Source organism: Theropithecus gelada, chromosome 11, assembly GCF_003255815.1.
Source record: "Theropithecus gelada isolate Dixy chromosome 11, Tgel_1.0, whole genome shotgun sequence".
Taxonomy (NCBI): Eukaryota; Metazoa; Chordata; class Mammalia; order Primates; family Cercopithecidae; genus Theropithecus; species Theropithecus gelada.
In genome coordinates this window covers 84,647,634-84,667,357 of record NC_037679.1, presented here as the reverse complement: position 1 = coordinate 84,667,357, position 19,724 = coordinate 84,647,634, and the positions used below count along the sequence as shown (strand labels likewise).

Below are 19,724 nucleotides of genomic sequence, written 5' to 3'. Positions count from 1 at the left end.
CACGGCCCCCGGTTTCACACATGGCAAAAGCGAGACCCAGAGAAAGGAGGTGGACACTGCAGTAAAGTCACCAGAGGTTTCCAGAGCAGAATCCAGGTCTCAGAGCCCCCAGGCTTCAGACTGCAGGCCCTAAGAATCCCATGACCAATGGCTGTCCACCCACCACGAGCCTTCCGCATTGCAGATTGTATCTCAAGCCAACCAACCCCTTGTCCCACCTCACCGTTCACTGACTCCCTGTCTACTCACTGAGATCCCCTCTATACACCTCGGAGCACCAAGGACAAGCCAGCTGGCTGCCATCATGGCTACCACCCCAAAGCTGCAATCCTGGAAGGCTGAGCACAGCTTCCTCCCAGTCCTGGGTATTCCTGCCCATAGGAGTAGAGTCAGGGGGAAGAAAAGCAGCTATGGCCCACAGGAAGACCTGGTTTATTTATACTGAGGACATCCACACAAAGCAATCTAGTCTTAAGCATGTCACTCAGTACGATGTCTCGGTCCTTATCCCAGACATTCTCCTGACACTCTCACCTTCTGCCCATGCTCAAAGCCTTCCATAAATCCTTCCCAGGGGGCTGCTGTTTTTCCACCGAAGTACAGTTCACCAGACCATTTGCTTCTCTGCCTGTTTACCATCATTCGGTTACATGCAGCTTTTCTCATCACGTCATCATTAACATGAAGGGGACTCCCCATTACCAAGGCAACAAGCAAAAAGGCAAGTTCCATTTCAATTACAGCTCCTGGATGATGGCAACAGCCCTCACCTGGGCTCCCAGGCTCCACCCTTGCTCCTCCAAGCAGATCTTTCAAAAAATGTAAAGTAGATCACATCATTTCCCTCAAAGCCCTGCAGTAGCTGCTCATCCTATGCAGAATAAAATCCAAAGTCTTTTCAGAGCCTATGAAGTCCTATAAAATTCAGCCCCTGGCACCTTGCTGACCTGGTCCCCGCTGCCCCCTCCCTCACTCCATGCCAGCTCGACCCCTAACCACACCGGGGCTGGCCACCTCAGGGACTCTGGGGAGAGTCTCCTCCCACGTCTCTACACGGCTCCTCCCCACACTCCCTTCAAGGCTCTGCTCATCACAGAGGCCCTCCTGACTGCCCTATCTGATGTAGAACCTCCCAGTCACTCTGTCCATTTACCTGCCTTATTTTTCTTGTTCGCTTTTATCACTACCTGACATACAATTGCATATTCCTTTCTATAGATGTAAGTTCCAGGACAGCCAGGACCGACTCACTGGTTTTGTTCCCGGCTGATTTTCCAGAACTCAAAACAGCACTCAGAAGGTGGGTGGCACTTGATAGACATCTGCTGAACTGAAGCACAGGATGCCAGATGCAGAGATGACTGTCGTGGAGACCTGGCTCAAGCTCAGCTAGATCCTGTGATTTCTGTGCTGCCCAGGCCTTCAACCTACCAACCTGGCTCCACCTTCCCTGGGAGCCTTTGCAGCTGCTCTTCCCTCTGCCTAGAAAGTCCTTCCCCAGGTCACTGAGTGGCTGGCTTCTCCTCATTCCTCCCATCTCAGAGCCAACAGCATTTTCCTAGACCGGGTTCCCTGCCCACACTATCTCCAGTAGCCCCAGGCCCCTCTATCACATGACGCTGTTTTAGCTCCTTGCACATTTCACATCATGATCCACATGAGCTACCGTGAAACTCTGATCAATGATGTGACATCTAGCTCTCCAGTGTGCAGACAGCCCTGGCCAGTGTGCTCACCTGACAACCCCACAGCTACGGTCCAATCTGTTAGGGGGTGGAAGGGAAATTTACAAGAGGGCAGGTGTGCCTAAACAAATCATCCTGCATTATTTATTCATTTAGTAATATTTTATGAAGGATATGTGTCAGGCACAGTCAGGCACAGTACAGTGCTGGGTTAACAGTGATTCACTGTGGAAGGAAACACAGTCCCTTCACTCCCAGAGCTCAAGGACTCGTTGCAATTCGCATCAGAAATTAAAGTGGAGCTGCAAGAAGAATTCCAAATACATCTGTAGATACTTCACCCTTAAGGAGGGAGCATAACTCCCCACCCTTCAGTGTGGGCTGCACGCACTGTGCCCTCCTTGCAAAGAGCACAGTGTGGAAAGGGGGGAAGCAGGGAAAAGTAACTTTACAGTGGAGAAACCTGGCAACGCAACATCAGGCAGGCCATCAAGGTCGACAGTCATAAATCATGTTGGTAGCATGTACCCTGCCTGATACGATATGATGAAAATGGCACCTTACCTCTGTGGCCTACCTCCCAAAAACCTATAACCTCAGTTTAGTTAAGTTAAAAAAAAATCGGACAAGTTTCAATAAAGGGGCATTCAATACAATCCCTGACCAGTGTTCCTCAAGACCGTCTGTCAAGGTCACCTAAAACAAGGAAAGGCTGAGAAACTGTCACAGCCAAGAGAAGCCTCGGGAGACATGATGACTAAGTGTCATGTGGGATCCCGGAACAGAAAGAGGACATTAGGGCTGGACGTGGTGGCTGGTGCCTGAAATCCCAGCACTTTGGGAGGCCGAGGCAGGCGGATCACGTGAGATCAGAGGTTCAAAAATGCCAGGCCAACATGGTAAAACTCCATCTCTACAAAAAATACTCTATATATATACATATATATGTGTGTGTGTGTGTGTGTGTGTGTATATATATATATATATATATATCTCCAGGCATGGTAGTGCATGCCTGTAGTCCCAGTGACTTAGGAGGCTGAGCCAGGAGGATTGCTTGAACCTAGGAGGCGGAGGTTGCAGTGAGCCGAGATCGTGCCACTGCGTTCCAGCCTGGGAGACAGAGTGAGACTCCCTTTCAAAACAAAAAAGAAAGAGGACATTAGAAAAAAATTAAGGAAATCTGAATAAACTATGGACTCCAGTTAATGACAACATTATCAGTATTGGTTCATTAATTGTAACAAATATACCATACTAATGGTAGGGGAAACTGGGTATGGAGTGAAAGGGAAGCTTACACAAGAAATTCCTCTAGTATATGCCCAATTTTTCTGTAAATCTATAACCATTCTGAAAAATAAAGTCTATTATTTTTAAAGGAGGATCATGGGATAAGACAGAGGAATATCTTCGGGGTGAAGACTGCACACCCCTTCTGCACACACCAGCAGGTTGCCTAACTAGCCACACTCAGGTACAGGCTGCAAACCGCTCACAGTCAACATAGCATGGGACCACGTGTGCCTGTACCTGTGAAAAGCAACGCAGGATGTTGGCCACATATCAAATAAAATGTCATTTCAAAAGACACAGAAGGTTTCTTCTCACCCAAAAAGAGAACAATAACTGGGCACACTAGCTTTTATCTAGATTTAAAGGCATGGTGTATGAGTTGAGCTTGGTTGAGGCAGGCTGAGTTAAATGAATACTTTCAAATCATGGAGAATTTCCTCTAGGAAACGGAGAAAAAGGAAGAGGGAGGGTGGGGGGCAGAGGCAACCACTCAAAGGTTCATTTGATTGCTTTTGTAAAAGATTTGCAGCAGATCTGAGGAAGGCTTCATAATAACATATATAATAATGATATAATAATATGATATGTCATAATAATAGTGATATAATGGCAATAAATACATCAAAATAATAAATGAGTGAATAAATAAATAAATGCATAAAAAATAATGGCATAAAAATAAAGCAATTTCACGGAGAGGCCCGGGTTTCTAAAAAATACCAATATAAAAGGCCAAATAAAGGGTCATTTACAGCTGGGTGCAGTGGCTTACACCTGTAATCCTCATACTTTGGGAGGCTGAGGCAGGAGGATCACTTGAGCTCAGCAGGTTGAGACCAGCCTGGGTAACATAGCAAGACCCTGTATCCACAAAAATAATTGAAAAATTAGCCAGGTATGATGGTACATGCCTGTAGTCCCAGCTACTTGGGAGGCTGAGGTGGATCACTGAGCCCAGAAGACAGAAGTTCAGCGAGCCATGGCCATGCCACTGCACTCCAATCTGGGTAATAGAGACAGAACTTCTTTCTTAAGAAAAAAAAAGTCATTTCCATTAGTATCTACTTGGCTAGGTACCCTTGGTTTGTTTCTTCAACACCCCATCAGAAATCTGATGCAAAGGCTCTGGTTTTAAATCATCACGCTAGCAGACCTACGGAAAGAAAGACTCCAGTTCCCTCTGGTTCAATCTTTGCCTGTATAAGGAAATTATGAAAGTTAAATCCTACAGTAGAAATAAAATCTGCACTTGGTAACAAAGGGCATGTTGGAATCTCAATGACATTTGAAGCTTCTAAGAGAAACTCTATCCTCTATTTCCATTCTGCAAAGGACCTACAGTGCATGAACCTGGCAATGTGGTGATTAAGGCCCAGGTTCTCGTAATCTCGAGCAATGTAGCTGAAATCAGGAATCTGAGGGAGCTACCAAAATCATACCAAAGGGCTGACTTTTGGCAAAGTTTCTCTTTGGCCCCATCCACTTCTTGTTTTTAGATTACTCTGATACTGAGAAAAGAGCGTTGGACTTAAAACATTCAACATATACTTGCTGAGAGGCTACTCTGCCAGGCACTGTTCTGGAGTCTTGAAGCATGGGTTCAAATCCCAGGTCCACCAGTCCTAGTTACACGGCTATGGGCCCTTAACATCTCTGACCCTCAGTCTCCCCATCTGTAAGGTTGCTAAGAGCGGTACCTTCTTCACTGGCTATTTTGATAATTAAAGGGCATAATATAGAGCATAGGACCTAGCACACAGTAGTGCTCAATAAATGTTGTATCAGGAAGGTCTGCTTCCAATAAATCCTGAAAACTCCTCTCACACTGGCATCTTTGCATAGACTGCTCAAAGAGGCCCCCAACCAGATGCACCCTCCCATACTCTAGGATCGTCCAGCCCCACTATCAAGCCTTACCTGTGCCACATCAAATTTTTGCATTTAAGAGCATTTTGCAAGATGAATATAATACAGTGTTAATATTACATACAGATTGGTTTAATAGGTCATCTTCCCAGAAATGTGTATTTCTAAACACTTTTAAACTCTTACTCATGCTTTAGGGACCAATTTAAAAGTTACCTCCTCTGAGAAGCCTTTTTAGATTCTCTCCATACAGAACCCATTGTGTTCTCTTTGTTCCATCAAACTTGGTCTCTTGTCCTATGACTGTGGGGAGCGCTGCCTACCGGTTCAGTTCACTGTCTCAGCGTCTGACTCTTGGACTAGGGTTTCCCGCATCTCGAGCTCTGATTCTCAAAACGACTGTAACAGTCCGTCCAATTGCTTTGATTTGCTGAGAAAGGTAACAGGACCACTAGGTCATGATGAAAGCTGTTTCAAGAAGACTAGACTAGCAGCTGGATGGATTAGTGGGGAAAGACCTGGTCAGAAAGACCTTGAGGTGGCCACACAGACATTCCAGGAATGAGCTGTATGAACCTGCATGTCACCAGGGACATAGCCCTCAGCCAGCGAGAACCTCCTGGTCATCAGGAAGACTCAGGGGCCAAAATTAAGACTTTTCTTTTTGTTTTACAACCACACCAGAACACCCAAGTATGTTTTTTTCTGCTCTAAATCAGCCATCTTGAGAATCAGAACTTTAGAACGTTTTAGTCATCCAAAGGCAGTCACTTGAAATCTATGAATGTATTATGGAACTGGTATCACTACTCAAAATGTATATTTAATCATGAGAATGAAAAGACAAGCCACAGAATAAAAAAAAAAAGTTGCAAAACATATAATAAAAAAAGAATAACCCAACTTAAAAAATGAGAAAAGACCTGAATAGACACCTGACCAAAGATGATATATAGATGGCAATAAGCACATGAAAAGATACTCAGCATCATGTATCACTGGGCAGCTGCAAATTTTTAAAAACAAGGATACCACCACACAACTATGAGAATGGCTAAAATCCAAAATACTGATAACAGTAAATGTTAGCAAGGATGTGAAGACACAGGAAGTCTCATTCACTGCTGGTTGGAATGAAAAATGCTACACCCGCTTTGGAAGACGGTCTAGCAGTTTCTTACAAAACTAAACATATTCTTATCATATGATCCAGCGATTGCGCTCCCTGGCACTTATCCAAATCAGTTGAAACCGTACATCTACAGAAAAACCTGAATCTGAATGCTTATAGTAGCATTAATCATAATTGCTAAAACTTGGAAGCAACCAAGATGTCCCTCAGTAGATGAATGGATAAACTGTGGGCCATCCAGGCAATGGAATGTCATTCAGTGATAGACAGAAATGAGCTATCAAGCCAAGAAAAGACAGCGAGGAAACTGCAACGCATATTGCCAAGTGAAAGAAGCCAATCTGAAAAGAGTACATACTGCATGAGTCCAACTATACAACATTCTGGAAAAGGCAAAACTATGGAGACAGTAAAAAGGTCAGTGGTTGCCAGGAGTTCAGGGAGAAGGAGGGAGATGATAGGTAGAGCACAGGGGGTGGTTTTAGGGTAGTGAAGATATCCTGTGTGATACTGTAATGGTGCATAAATGTCATACATTAGCAAAACCTACAACACAAGGAGTGAACCCCAATATGTAGTGTGGACTTTAGTAAGTAATAATATATCAATATTGACTAATTAAACGTAACAAACGTGCCACACTAATGCACGATGGTAATAATAGGGGAACTGGAGGGGTAAAGGGTAATGTGGCAATTTGCTATATTTTGTTTCTACTCAATTCTATAAACCTAAAACTGCTCCCGTCAAAGAAGTCTATTACATTTTTTTAATGTATAATTGAAAACTCTTTGTACAAGTCAGGATAGATTATGTTATGCTGTGGTAACAAATAACTTCAATGGCTTGAAACAACCAAGATTTAGTTCTCACTTGCACTACCTGCCCTGGACAGGCCAGCAGGGGGCACTGCAACCCTCTCCTTAACCAAGTGAGTCAGGCACCTCTGAGCCCTGACTTGGTCTCAAACCTATCCTCCACCACCTCCTCCCCATCCTTCAACCCCACCCCATTCCCCATCCGTGCTGGACTCACATATCCCAATTTTAGGAAGAATCTGCTAAGTCTGTTTAGAGAGAATCCCCCACCCTTGATATCTGGCTGCCTTCAGCAAGAATCCTAAGTAGGCTTAGCAAGAATCCCCCTATCCTTGCTGTCTCCTCTTAGTAACCTGTCATCCGCCTACCCCTCATTCACCCTCCTCCCCTCCTCCTTTCCTTGGCTATAAATCCCCAGTTGTCTCCACTATATTCACAATTGAGTCCCCCTCTACACGGAGGTCTCTTTTCCACTGTTGGAGGAAGAGTCTCTGAATAAAATCTGCCTTTACTGCTTTAACTAGCATCAGCCACTGGTTCTCCCTAACCACTGAGCAGCTCAGGCTGATGAATGGATTTTGGCACAGCCTCTCTGGCATTCCGCTAGGCCTGCTCCATCCTCCTCCATATTAGAGTCTTTGCCTTAAAGAAAACAATGACTACATTTGAAAACGCACAAACCTAAAATCTTGCTAAAGTAACAACACAGTGCAAAATTAAGGCAACCAAGTAGGGAAAAACATTGGCAAACACACACAGGAAAAGTTACTAAATGTAACCAGAAATTATGTCAATGCAAATTATGCCCATAAGAAGATAACCATATTTCAACTATCCAATTAATTTTTTTAAGGTAATGCCCACTGTTGGCAAAGGAAGCGAGCACTGGGCACACACAGAGCCCTGTAAACAGGCAGGACAAGCTCACCAAAGCATCCAGAACTTAAAAATGCATCATGTATTTTGACCCGCCAGTTCATGTCTAGCTTTCCCTCCTACAGACTTATCTACAAAGATATTTGACAGACATTTTATGCTTCAAAAGAAAAAATATTTTAAAGGAATGTTTAACAAGAAAAAGATACAACCTCATAAAAATGGCCAACAGCAATGTTTAAAAGGGGGAAAAAGTGAAATATGGGAAATGAATAGAATATGCTGCTATAATAGCAATAGAATATTATACATTAAAAATTACAGATTCATTGAAGGGCTCCACAAATCTTGAAATTGTTGGGAAAACTGTTTATGTGTGTGTATTTGCATTTTTCTGGGAAAAGGGTTAATCACTTTGACCAATTTTTTTAAAGGGTTTGATAATCATCATTATAATTAAATATTCAATGACATGAAAAGATGTTACTGTATATTTATTCTTTATTATTACAGAAAACAACAGCTTTCAAAGCTAAATGAGCAAGTCTAATATGCACAGAAATAACATATTTCTGTATATAGATGTGAACACATAGAATACCAATATACTCAAAATATTAACAGTTATTACCCTTTCAATCATAGGTTTGGAGATTACTTTTATCCTCTCCATTCTACCCAATTGTATTTTCTAAATTTTCTACAATTGAACCATCTATTACTTTTGAAGTAAGAAGCCTTTTGTTATACTTATGCTGAAACTGGCCGGCAGCATAAATTCAAAGTGCTTCCCACTGGTTAGAAAAAATAAGCGGAGTGTTTTTAAATGTTTCTTTTTTCTTTTCTTCTGCAGGCCTTGGCTTTTTGAAGGGGTCAGGGAGGAGTCCTCCATTTCTTATAGGACTCTGTTGCCACTTTCTAGCATGAATAAAAACAAACAAAAACAAACCTCCCTCCGCTCTGTTAAGTGTGGCTCTCCCTACAGGCAGGTGCCCTGTGCACGATGCATTTCCCTACATGGGGGATATGATCGACACGGGATCCTGGCTTTGAACTCCTGAAGTAGCCGGTACTCAGAGGTCTCCAAGTGTCCAGTGGCAAATGCGACTGTAAATCTAAGAATTGTGTATCTCAAATCCATTGCTTTCAAATCCTAAAATCGTTTAAGTATTGTTATCTTCTCCCAGGGCTTAAACGAATTTTCATTCATTCATGTCTCCCAGGAATTCTCAGCCCGGGCTGCACATTAAAATCACCTGGATGCTTTTCTTCAAAGGCCAATGCTTGTAGCCTACTGGGGTAAGGGCTGGGGAATCTGCATCCGGGACTGTCTGCACTTTGTAAAGACTCCCAGGTGATTGATGGGCATCCAGGACTGGGCCGCCTCAACCTGCTTATTCAACAGGTATTCTTTACGCCCCGGACTAGTCTCCTGGGGCTGCTGTTATAAATCCTCACAGACTTGTTGGCTTAAAACAACAGAGACTTATTCTTTCACACTTCCGGCAGCCGGAGATCCAAAGCCAATATGTCAAAAGAAACATGCTCCTGCCAAGGGCTCCAGAGGACAATCAGTGCCTCGCCTCCCAGCTTCTGGTGGCTCCAAGCGCTCCTTGGTTTCCACAGCCGTGGCTGTATCACTCACATCCCTGCCTCTGTCACCACGTGGCCGTTTCCTCTGTGTGTCTCTTAAAACGACACCAGTCATTGGATTTAGGGTCCACTCAGCCAATCCAGGATGATCTCATCTCAAGATCCTTATAACTTAATGACCTCTGCAAAGACGCTTTTTCCAAATAAGGTCACATTCACAAGTTCTGGGGATGAGAACATACATGGACATGTCTTTTGAGGGGCCACTCTCTGACCACCTACCTCTCCTATTTCCACATGCCAGAGGGCCTGCTCGTGCTGTGGGCACTGCTTTTAGTGAGTTTTCGGTCCTGTGGGAACGAGAAAGCTGAAAGCTGGTTGGGCAACAGCAGGAGGATGCGACCATAGCTCACAGCACAGGCACCTTGCCACGCCTTCTGAGGAGCCCAGGTGGCGGTTTAAGCGTGGACTCTAAAGTCGGACTGCTTTGACCACATACCGGCTCTGAGGCCTCAGGAAATCATTTAACTGTCTCAATTTACACAACTGTTAAACGGGAATAATAATAATAACATTCCATATCCACTTCGCAGGGTTCTAATAGTTCTGATTTTTAAAATTGTATTCACCTAAAAGACATAACATAGTGCCTGGCACCTAACAAGAGTCATATGGTTTTTCAATAGATTTTTTAAATAAAATGAGAAATGGACAAACAGAATCACACAAAATTGTCCTCAAAGACATATGAACATGTTCTGTGTGTTCTAGCCTTTACCTTTCAACAAAGTATTTTATAGAAGGAAAGAGACTAACACAAATGGGGTCAGGTAAGAAGAACTACTTTTACTTTGTTGAAATAGAGGCAGCTGTTATAATCATTCAGCTGTCTCCTTTCTTCTTTTCTTAAACTTGAATAAGAATCCTTCAGCACAGTGAAAGATTCAGGCTGGTCCATGTTTCACAAATCCATACAATGACACTTGATATGTAACTGTCCTTTTATGTCAACATTGTTTTTTGTTTGATGGCCAAATGTTAAGTTTCACAAAAAACAATGAATTAGTTCAGTTAATTAAAAGGACGACCTTTCCCTCTGCTAAATGGTTATAATATTTTTCTAGACTAGGGTAGGCAGAGAAAAACTCCTGAAAGATTGGATTTTCCAGATTTTCCAATATGGTAGCTGACATGGTTTGGCTGTGTCCTCACTCAAATCTCGTATTGAATTATAGCTCCCATATCCAAGAAAAACTCTTTTTCTGAGGAGAAAATCAAGCTGGCTGCAGAAATTTGCAAACATAATGAGAAGTCAAATGTTAATCACCAAGACAATGGGGAAAATGTCTCCAGGGCATGTCACAGACCTTCCTGGCAGCGCCTCCCATCAGAGGCCCAGAAGCCCACAGGAAAAAATTGTTTCTTTTGTGGGCCTGGCCCGGACCCCCCTGCTCTGTGCGGCCTAGGAACTTGGTGCACTGTGTCCCAGTCACTCCAGCCATGACTAATAGGGGCCAACGTAAAAGTCGGGTCATGGCTTCAGAGGGTGCCAGCCCCAAGCCTTAGCAGCTTACATGTGGTGTTGGGCCACATGTTAAGAATCTAGACCCTCTGCCTAGATTTCAGAGGATGTATGGAAATGCCTGGACGTCCAGGCAGAGGTGTGCTGCAGGGACAGAGCCCTAATGGAGAACCTCTGCTAGGGCAGTATGGAACGGAAATGTGGGGTGGAAACCCCCACACAGAGTCCCCACTGAGGCACTGCCTAGTGAAGCTATGAGAACAGGGCCACTGTCCATCAGACCCCAGAATGATAGATCCACTGACAGCTTGCACCGTGTGCCTGGAAAAGCTGCAGACGCTCAGCACCAGCCCATGAAAGCAGCCAGGAAGAGGGTTGTATGCTGCAAAGCCACAGAGGCAGAGTTGCCCAAGACCATGGGAACCTACCTTTTGCATCAGTGTGACCTGGATGTGAGACACAGAGTCAAAGGAGATCATTTTAGAGCTTTGACGGCCACACTGGATTTCAGACTTCCATGGGGCCTGTAGTTCCTTCATTTTATCCAATTTCTCCCATTTGGAATAGCTGTATTTACCACATGCCTGTACCCTCATTGTATCCAAGAAGTAACTAACTTGCTTTTGATTTTACAGGCTCACAGGCAGAAGGGACTTGCCTTGTCTCAGATGAGACTTTGAACTGTGGACTTCTGAGTTGATGCTGAAATGAGTTAAGACTTTGGGAGATTGTTGGGGAGGCATGACAGGTTTTGAAATGTGAGGACATGAGATTTGGGGAGGGCCAAGGGTGGAATGATATGGTTTGGCTGTGTCCCCACTCAAATCTCATCTTGAATTGTAGCTTCCATATTTTCCACATCATGGGAGGGACCCAGTGGGAGGTAAATGAATCATGGAGGTGGGTTTTTCCCATGCTATTCTTGTGATAGTGAATAAGTCTCATGAGAACTGATGGTTTTATAAAAGGGAGTTCCCTGACACAAGCTCTCTTACTTGCCACCATGTAAGATGTGACTTTGCTCCTTATTTGCCTTCAGCCCTGATTGTGAGGCCTCCCCAGCCATGTGGAACTGTGAGTCAATGAAACCTCTTTCCTTTATAAATTATCCAGTCTTGGGTATGTCTTCATCAGCAGTGTGAGAACAGACTAATACAGTACCCTTCACAGTGAACATCTGGATTGGGTCTTGACTTTACCTTGAGTTGGGTTACAGCAAATGGGTACGCCTGTTTTTTTGAAGAAATCTATTTTAGGCCTGTTGCTTGCCTATCCTCTGAGCTTTTATCTCCCTCTATTCGAGTTTTTAGATAAGAATGGGCTCTGTCTTGTGGTTTCTGACCACATAAAAAGTTGCAGTTTATTTTCTCTGAGGTTTGGAGAAAGAGCCAGACAAGAATCATTCAAAGAACAACCTCATCTCAACCTACCTGGCTGCACGTGGCTTCCATGCAAATAGTCCATCATCCAGCTTTCATTTCCCTTGGTTCAGTGTTATCTGTTCTGAACACTTTCAAATTTGCTTTTTTTTTCTAATCTCCTCTCTCCTCTTTTGGCAACACCACTCTTTATCTTGTGGATTTCATCTTTATTACTCACATTTCCTCACAATGAGTGTTCATTAAAATATTTTAAATTAAGATCTTTACTGCCTTTCTAACCGAGCACGTCGGGTCTTCCCATACAACACATTTCTAATTCTTATCACAGAATTTCAGGCAGTTTGTACATTATATTCTATCAAAAACTCTATTCCACTCAAGGTTGTCACAATTCAGAGATTACAGTTTTCTGCAGGGTGTTTTGTTGAGGATATATTCATATATTCACTTTGTTAGCCGGCAAGCACGGTCCACGAGCCTGTACTTCACACCCCATTTGATATTACAATTCAACAAAAAAAGGGATAAAAAGAAGCAATTATTTATTTAGATGATGGAATGGGTTTTGCGAGATTAGGTAAACATAGATTGTCATGCCAAAGTGACAATCCCTGCCCTTCTTAGGATCCAAGGGAGGTCAGATACTAAATGTGGAGAAAGAGAAGGAGAAAGAGGACACCCTTTCTCCTTTATGAGACGATGTGAGAGTGTCTCATAATTATGTAACTCTGCTTATATAACTACTTTACTTTTTTCCCCTGTAACCTTTTTTTAATCTTTTCTAAAGAGAATACAAAACTGATTCTCACAGAACCAAAAAGTGATAACCATGGCCCAGGTTGCTCTTCAATTTAAAACATTACCACTTGGTCAGTCAAATATATCAACAAAATTAATGTCCTAAGCATAGACCATGGATATCACCATTATGTACCCAGACAGTGATTTCTGAGGGCAGGGAGCCAGAAAATCCCATTTGGACTCACAACAGCAGGAGGCATGAGGCTAAGGTAACTGGGGTGGCGCCCACTCCAGCTCCTGTCCCCGTCAGCATCTGCTGCCCACCTACAATCCCTCCCCTATTATCTGCCAAAGCTCTTCCATTAGGGCTGGTCAAAACCCCTGGTTCAGGGCTGGTTATAGTGATTGGTTCAGGGTGGGTGCACAATCTAAGTTATGCCAAACAGACTCTGTGGTGACCAGCACTGGGACTTGTGCCTGGCCTGTCTGGGGACAGCAGCTTTCTCCCTGAAGTGACCAAGTTAGCAGATGTTTGCTGGGAGCTGCTGGCAGTCATCTTGCCTCCAGGAGGGAAGGGCCTGTCTGAGAAAAAGCCAAACCAGGGAGACAGGTTGCTAAGGATACTGCTTGAGCACCTGACTCTACATTCCTGGTACCAGGCCACCCCCGAACTTCTCCACCAGCAGGGACATAAAGCCACCTGACAAGCCCAGCAACCAAGAGGAAGTCTGCCACTGGGAATACAAACACACAGGGCCCCCAGGCAAAGTAGAGAATCAAGCTACAACCTTTGACAGAAGCCAGCTTCAAAGAGTGTGGCAAACACTGTGAGCCAACCACCCAGCAGGCACCCATTCTCCCATCCTCATTCCCTGGCAACAGAGACCATTTCCCACTACAAAGCCTGGAAATAATACCAGATACTCATTTTCCAAGGGTACCCTGCCTCTTGGGCAAAAGCGTGGAACCCACTGCGTATTGATAAGATCTAAAGGGAAGACTTCCATGGATATTGTTGGAAAGGTTTTCTTCCCTGGTAAAAAGGGACACATGAAGAGAGACCCACCCCCAACCCCTTTCCAGTCTTTAGATATCGCTGGGTGAGTCTGTGATGCCTGGAACAGCTGCAGCCATCTTGTGACCATGAGGAACCCAAGCTGGAGAGTGACAGTCAGGGCACTGGGTCCACTGGAGTGGGAAGACAGAAAACACCCAGGAGACACCGTTGTGCTGCTGGATTCACCATCCATGGCACCACCTACCTCTCAATTTATTTTATGTGAGATGATAAAACCCTGCTGCAGTAGCCACTTTTAGGTAAATATTCTATGACTTGCAACTGAAAGCACCTAAGCAAATGTAAAAATCCCAGGCTCCCTAGAAACTTTAACAACCCGGAATTTAGGAGTGTCTGGCAGGCAGATACAAATTTGCAGGGAAACCATGGGTCAAGCGGGGTTGCGGGCTGAAAACTCTGTCGATAAATGTAGAGAATGATGACCGGAACGTAGAGTTTAGAGTAAGAGGCATCCAGATCACTTGGTCAGTGATTCCTAATGGAAGGCTTTGGACCACTCCGTCTGAGTCACTTCTCTCCCTCTGAAAGAGATCTTCAAAAGCCAGCAGAAGAGAGTTCTAGCTGAGGTTGGCTGGGGTCACCCAAGAAGAGACAGCACTTGCCAGCAACTCATTGGAAAAGACCCTCCATTTCTCATGCTCCCCTCTGCCCAGGCCCTCATTCATTCACGGAAGGCCTCCCCCATTCCTAACGCTGCAGGCCTTGAAGAGTTTAAAGCCTAGGGAAGAAAGAGAACTGGTTGTGACAATATATGGTGATAAGCGGCAGACTCGGAAGGCTGAGGAGTCTGAGCCCCCTCCCGGGAGAAGTAGGAGCCAGAGGTTTTAAAGCAGGAGGCCACATGTCCAGCAAAACTTGTTAGCCCTCCCAGTGAAGCAATCTCACAGAAGACTGGTGTTCAATGAAACAAGAAGAAAATAGAGGCAACGGGACCGTGTAGGGAAGGCGGTTGCAACACAGGTGAGAGCTCTTTCTACCTGCCGGGTGTCCTGATATGAGGTGACACGTGATCACCTCTCTCTGGGTCCCAGGTGAGTTCAGCCCTGTAAAGCCCAAGGTTGGTGTCTGAATGGGAGAAGACAGGCTGCCTTCCAGCAATGCCAAGTTCATTCAAATTAAGATTCTGAGGCCATGTGCCAATTCCCAAGTGTGATATCAGCAAAATGACTATATTTAAGCACTAAGAGACAAATGCCCGATAGCTAAAGCTACCCTTGGTTTACTCATTACTAAGTATATTCTCCCCTTGCCTCTTAAATCATTTTTATTTCCTCCATTTCCTTCTTCAACTCTTTGCTGCAAACAATAACAATAGTAATAATAAAGATAAAAATTTAAAATGCGGTTACCAAACTCGACGCTGTGACAGATGTGAACTCTGGTGATTTTTGAGACTGCCGACCTAATTAGGTCATTTATGTGTGAAGAGCATCAAGGATAGAAGCCTCAATACCATGGCACATCTCAGTAATGGAGCCATTCAGAAGCGGCATGGCTGAGCTACGCTGATGAGCGCAAAGGAAACCATTGCCCATTAAATGCAGAGGCATCGCTTTATCCACACGCGCATTATTTTGCTATCAGCTCCGGCAGCCACTCCCCTCCTCCCCACTGCCGAGGTGCTTTGGGGATCTCCACGCTTACCTGCTCTGCGTGTCCGGGCGATGGCCCATGCAGGTGAGGGTGGCCGACGTCTGAGTGCTGCCATTATCAATTTCCTCCTGGACTGCCCATTGGTCCTCACTGCTGACTCTCACTGCCATTATCTTCACACCTGCTGCCGCCTTAATTCTGTGGGGTGGGAAAACAATGATACTATATATAATAAAACCATTTTAGTTTGAAACAGGTAATAAAATATGGCACTAGAGCAGATCACCGGGAAAGTATGTGTAACGTCGCCCCCTTCCTCTGGGAGATGTGGGGAAGGGTGGTGGCAAGTGACTTTCCTTTAAAAACGAAGTGTCTTGTAATTTTTACAAGTGCCTGGAAGTAGGAGCCCCAGCTTTTGCCATGTGCGTTAATTTTCTGTTTAATCAGTGTGCTGGGAACCAGATCACTTGCTGCTCCAGGGACCCCAGCAAGATGCAAATGAAACAGGTGCCTCGGGGCAGGAGAGATGGATCTGCAAGGCCTGTTCTTCACCTGGAGATGGAGAAGAGTCTTTAAGACGCAGGGTGGGCTGTACAAGGCCAGAAGATCGCACAGCCCAGGGGATGGAAGAGGAGGCCATTGCACTGCGCACTCTGGGGGCAGGAATGGACAGGAGCACCCAGTCCTCAGGTGTCTGAAGAACAAACGTGGCATTCAGGCGGGATAACGGGACCAGGTGCTGCCTGGCACAATGTTCACAGAACACAGTTCCACCAGGAAGAATCAAAGACCCAAGTGTGTTGCCATTGAGAAAAGGCCAAGGAGAGTTAACAGTCTGGGTTTCTTTCTTTTTGTACACTGCTCCTGAAATGATCCTCACATAGCTACTAACCAGAAAATGTCTCCTCGATAACAGCGGGGAGTCCATGGACAACATCCATGTTCTCCCAGGGCAACCTGGGGGCTTGGCCCAATGCTGTGTATGCATCTGGAGGGACAAGGATGAAGGCAGGCCGTGGGGTGCCCATTGCTTACTATGCCTTCACTGAACACAGGTATCACCACAAGGGCCTGCTGGGACTTCTGGGGATGTGAACTAATGCTGTGAACTAATGCTGCAGAGGTCAGTGCATGCTGGGCTGGGAAGGTGACCAGCTCCCTTCTGCTTCCCAGAAGCCTGTGGACCCACAAGAAAAGGCCCCAGTGAGACCCTGGGCACCCTCTCCCATGAACAAAAAAGGGATACCAAAGGCAGCCAAATATTATATGGAGGAGTTAGAGGAGTGTCAGCAAAGACAGGTGCATTAAGCCAGATATCCCAGCACCACCAAGAAATGATTGATGGGAAGCAAAGATTCCCTCCAAGATTAATTAATCAAATCCACACATAGCAGCAGGTCTAGGACACTATTTAAAAACAAGTGAATGAAAGCAAAAAGACAACCTACAGAATGGGAGAAAATATATGCAAACTGTCTATCTGATAAGGGCCTAGCATTCAGCATATATAAAGTACTCCCACAAAATCACCACAAAAGCAAATAACATAATGAAAAACTCGGCAAAGGTCTTGACTAGACATTTCTCCAAAGTTATATAATCGGCCAATAAACACATGAAAATATCCTCAACAACATCATTAGTCATCAGGGAAATGCAAATCAAAACCACAATGACATACCAATTCATACCCATTGGAATGGCTACAATAAAAAAGACAGATACTAAGTGCTGGTGAGGATGTAGAGAAATTGGAACCCTCATACACTGCTCTTGGGAACGTAAAATGGTACAACCACTGTGGAAAACAGTTTTCCAGTTTCTCCAAAAGTTAGACATAGAATTACAAGGCCTAGCAATTGCACTCCTAGGTATATACCTAAATGAATTGAAAACAGGCACTCAAACAAACACTTGTAGACTCATGTTCACAGCAGCACTGTGGGCAATACCTAAAAGGCTGAAACAACTCAATGCCCATCTATGATGGATGGATAAATAAAATGTGGTCTATCCATACAATGGAATATTATTCAGCAATAAAAAGAGATGAAGTTCTGACACGTGCCATGTGATGAACCTCGATAACGTGATGCTGAGTGAAAGAAGCCAGACACAAAAGGCCACATAGTAAATGACTGCATTCAGATGAAACATACAGAAAGTAAATCCATAGACAGAAAGCAGACTGGTGGTTTCCAAGGACTGGGGAAAAGTGAGGCCGGGGGAAATGGGGAGTAGCTGCCTAGCTAACGGGTACCCAGTTTCCTTCTGGGATGACGACAGTGTTTTGGAAGTAAACAAAGATGGTGGTCCAACAGCACTGTGAATGTATTAAATGCCAGTGAAATGGCTAATTTTATGTGATGTAAATTTTACCTCAATACAAAAAAGAAAATGGGGGGAAAAAAACCACAGGTGAAAAATGACGCCTCCCAGGAATGACTGAAACTTTAAAAAAATAGAATGTATCAAACTCAAATCAAAACACCTATAAGGCCCAAGGAAGGCGGCCTCTCATGGCAGAATTCAAGCAGGAGAGAGATTCTCAAACCTGAGGAAAGCGCCAACTTTACCCCGCACCGTAAGGAACCCTGAGGCTGTAGAATTAGGGGATTCAAATGTCTGCTTATCTCATTGAAGAAAATGGAATGTTTCTGCCTCCCTTTCTCCCCTTCCTGTAGGTCTTTACACAGACTCTAAGACATCATTCTGCTTGCTCCTGCACACGCCAAAAAGTCACTGCAATGCCTGCAATTCCCGGAGACTCAGATGCCATGCCTTGCCTTGACTTGATCATTCTTCTGCTGAATTCTGGGGTCCAAATCTGCTACTTACAAAGCTTTCTTTCTTGCTGTCATGATGTTCCAGGAATTAATTTATGCAAACCACAAATAGAGGCATCCTGTTCTGTCCCTGCCCCCAACCATCCCATCTTGTTGCCAAAGGGGCAACTGCAGAGAATGTTCCAGAGTCGTATCTAGAGAAACAGAGTCCCTTCCGCTGTCCACACACCGCCTCCTTCTTATCGGTACTTGCTACCATAATAGCTTTTCTCACTCTCCCACAGAGTTCTTTCACCAAGCAGCCGTGCGGCCAGGCCTGTCACCGTTGTCCTCAACACCCAGATGAACAAATCAGACCCTCCCACCTGATAGTGCATGACCGGCTGAAGGTCACACAGCTGGTTCTGGCAGAGCCAGGATGCAAAACCAGATCCCCTCACTCCAAATCCCACTCCTTTCTTTCATGCACCGGTCCATTAACAGAAGATTTCTTTTATGACCCACATTGCATCATTTATTGCCTGACAAATGCCTCAATAGTTAAGTCTGGGGACAATAATGTCTCACATTTTAGCTCCTTAATTGAGCCCTCATTGCAGGCCCCTCTCCCTTCAGTCTTGGGGATACAACACGTACTCACTCAAGGATCTTCTGTGAGATTTTTGTTCCTTCTTTTATTCTGACCCAGAACTAAGACACAGGTCCCCTCGTCCTCAGGGGCTTCCTCACTCATCAGCTCTGAGCTGATTCGTGGGATTCCGTGCACAGTGCTTCTTGCACTGGGCTTCTGGCTCTGGTTTATCCCGACAGAGACTCTCACAGTGGGCCAACTCTTCCTCAGAGTCTGAGAAGCAGAGGGTCCAGTGCGGGGAGACAGTCCAAGTCTTCCACAGAGCATTTCCTAGCATGGGGGGTGCCCTGGCAGGGGCTGAGGAAACACAGTGCTTGCCATTAATTTGTACTCACTGGTCCTTAACAGGTCCAGGGGACCCGAGGAAGGCAGGGAGGCAGGACTTGGGACAAGCTGACCATTGCCTGATAAGAATGTCTTTGTTTACCTGGGGCCTTGGTGAAAAAAAAGCTCTAGATGCCAAGCTTGGGTGAGTTCCCCCGGTTGGCAGCACTCTGTGCCTGTTGTTGAACATCAGCTCTGGGAGAAGCGAATGCTGTCCACACGACTCCACTGGGAAAGGTCAACTGGGAGCTTGCCCCTGGACCTCTACTGGATCCTACTCTATGCACCGCTTCCCTTGGCTGAACTTAGTGTGCATCCTTTCACTGGAATAAACAATATTTATAAGTACAACAGCTTTTCTGAGTTCTTTGGAACCTGAGGGTGGTCTTGGGGACCCTCCA

General features: G+C 44.9%; 1 protein-coding gene across 1 annotated transcript in view; it reads right to left on the bottom strand.

Annotated features, from left to right (window-relative positions):
• LOC112634677 (transmembrane protein 132B) overlaps window positions 1–19,724 on the bottom strand; it is a 325,168-nt gene that overhangs the window by 225,905 nt on the left and 79,539 nt on the right. The window contains exon 3 of the mRNA XM_025402374.1: window positions 15,634–15,780. Within this exon, the coding sequence (XP_025258159.1) occupies window positions 15,634–15,780 (147 nt within the window). The remainder of the gene's footprint in view (window positions 1–15,633; window positions 15,781–19,724) is intronic.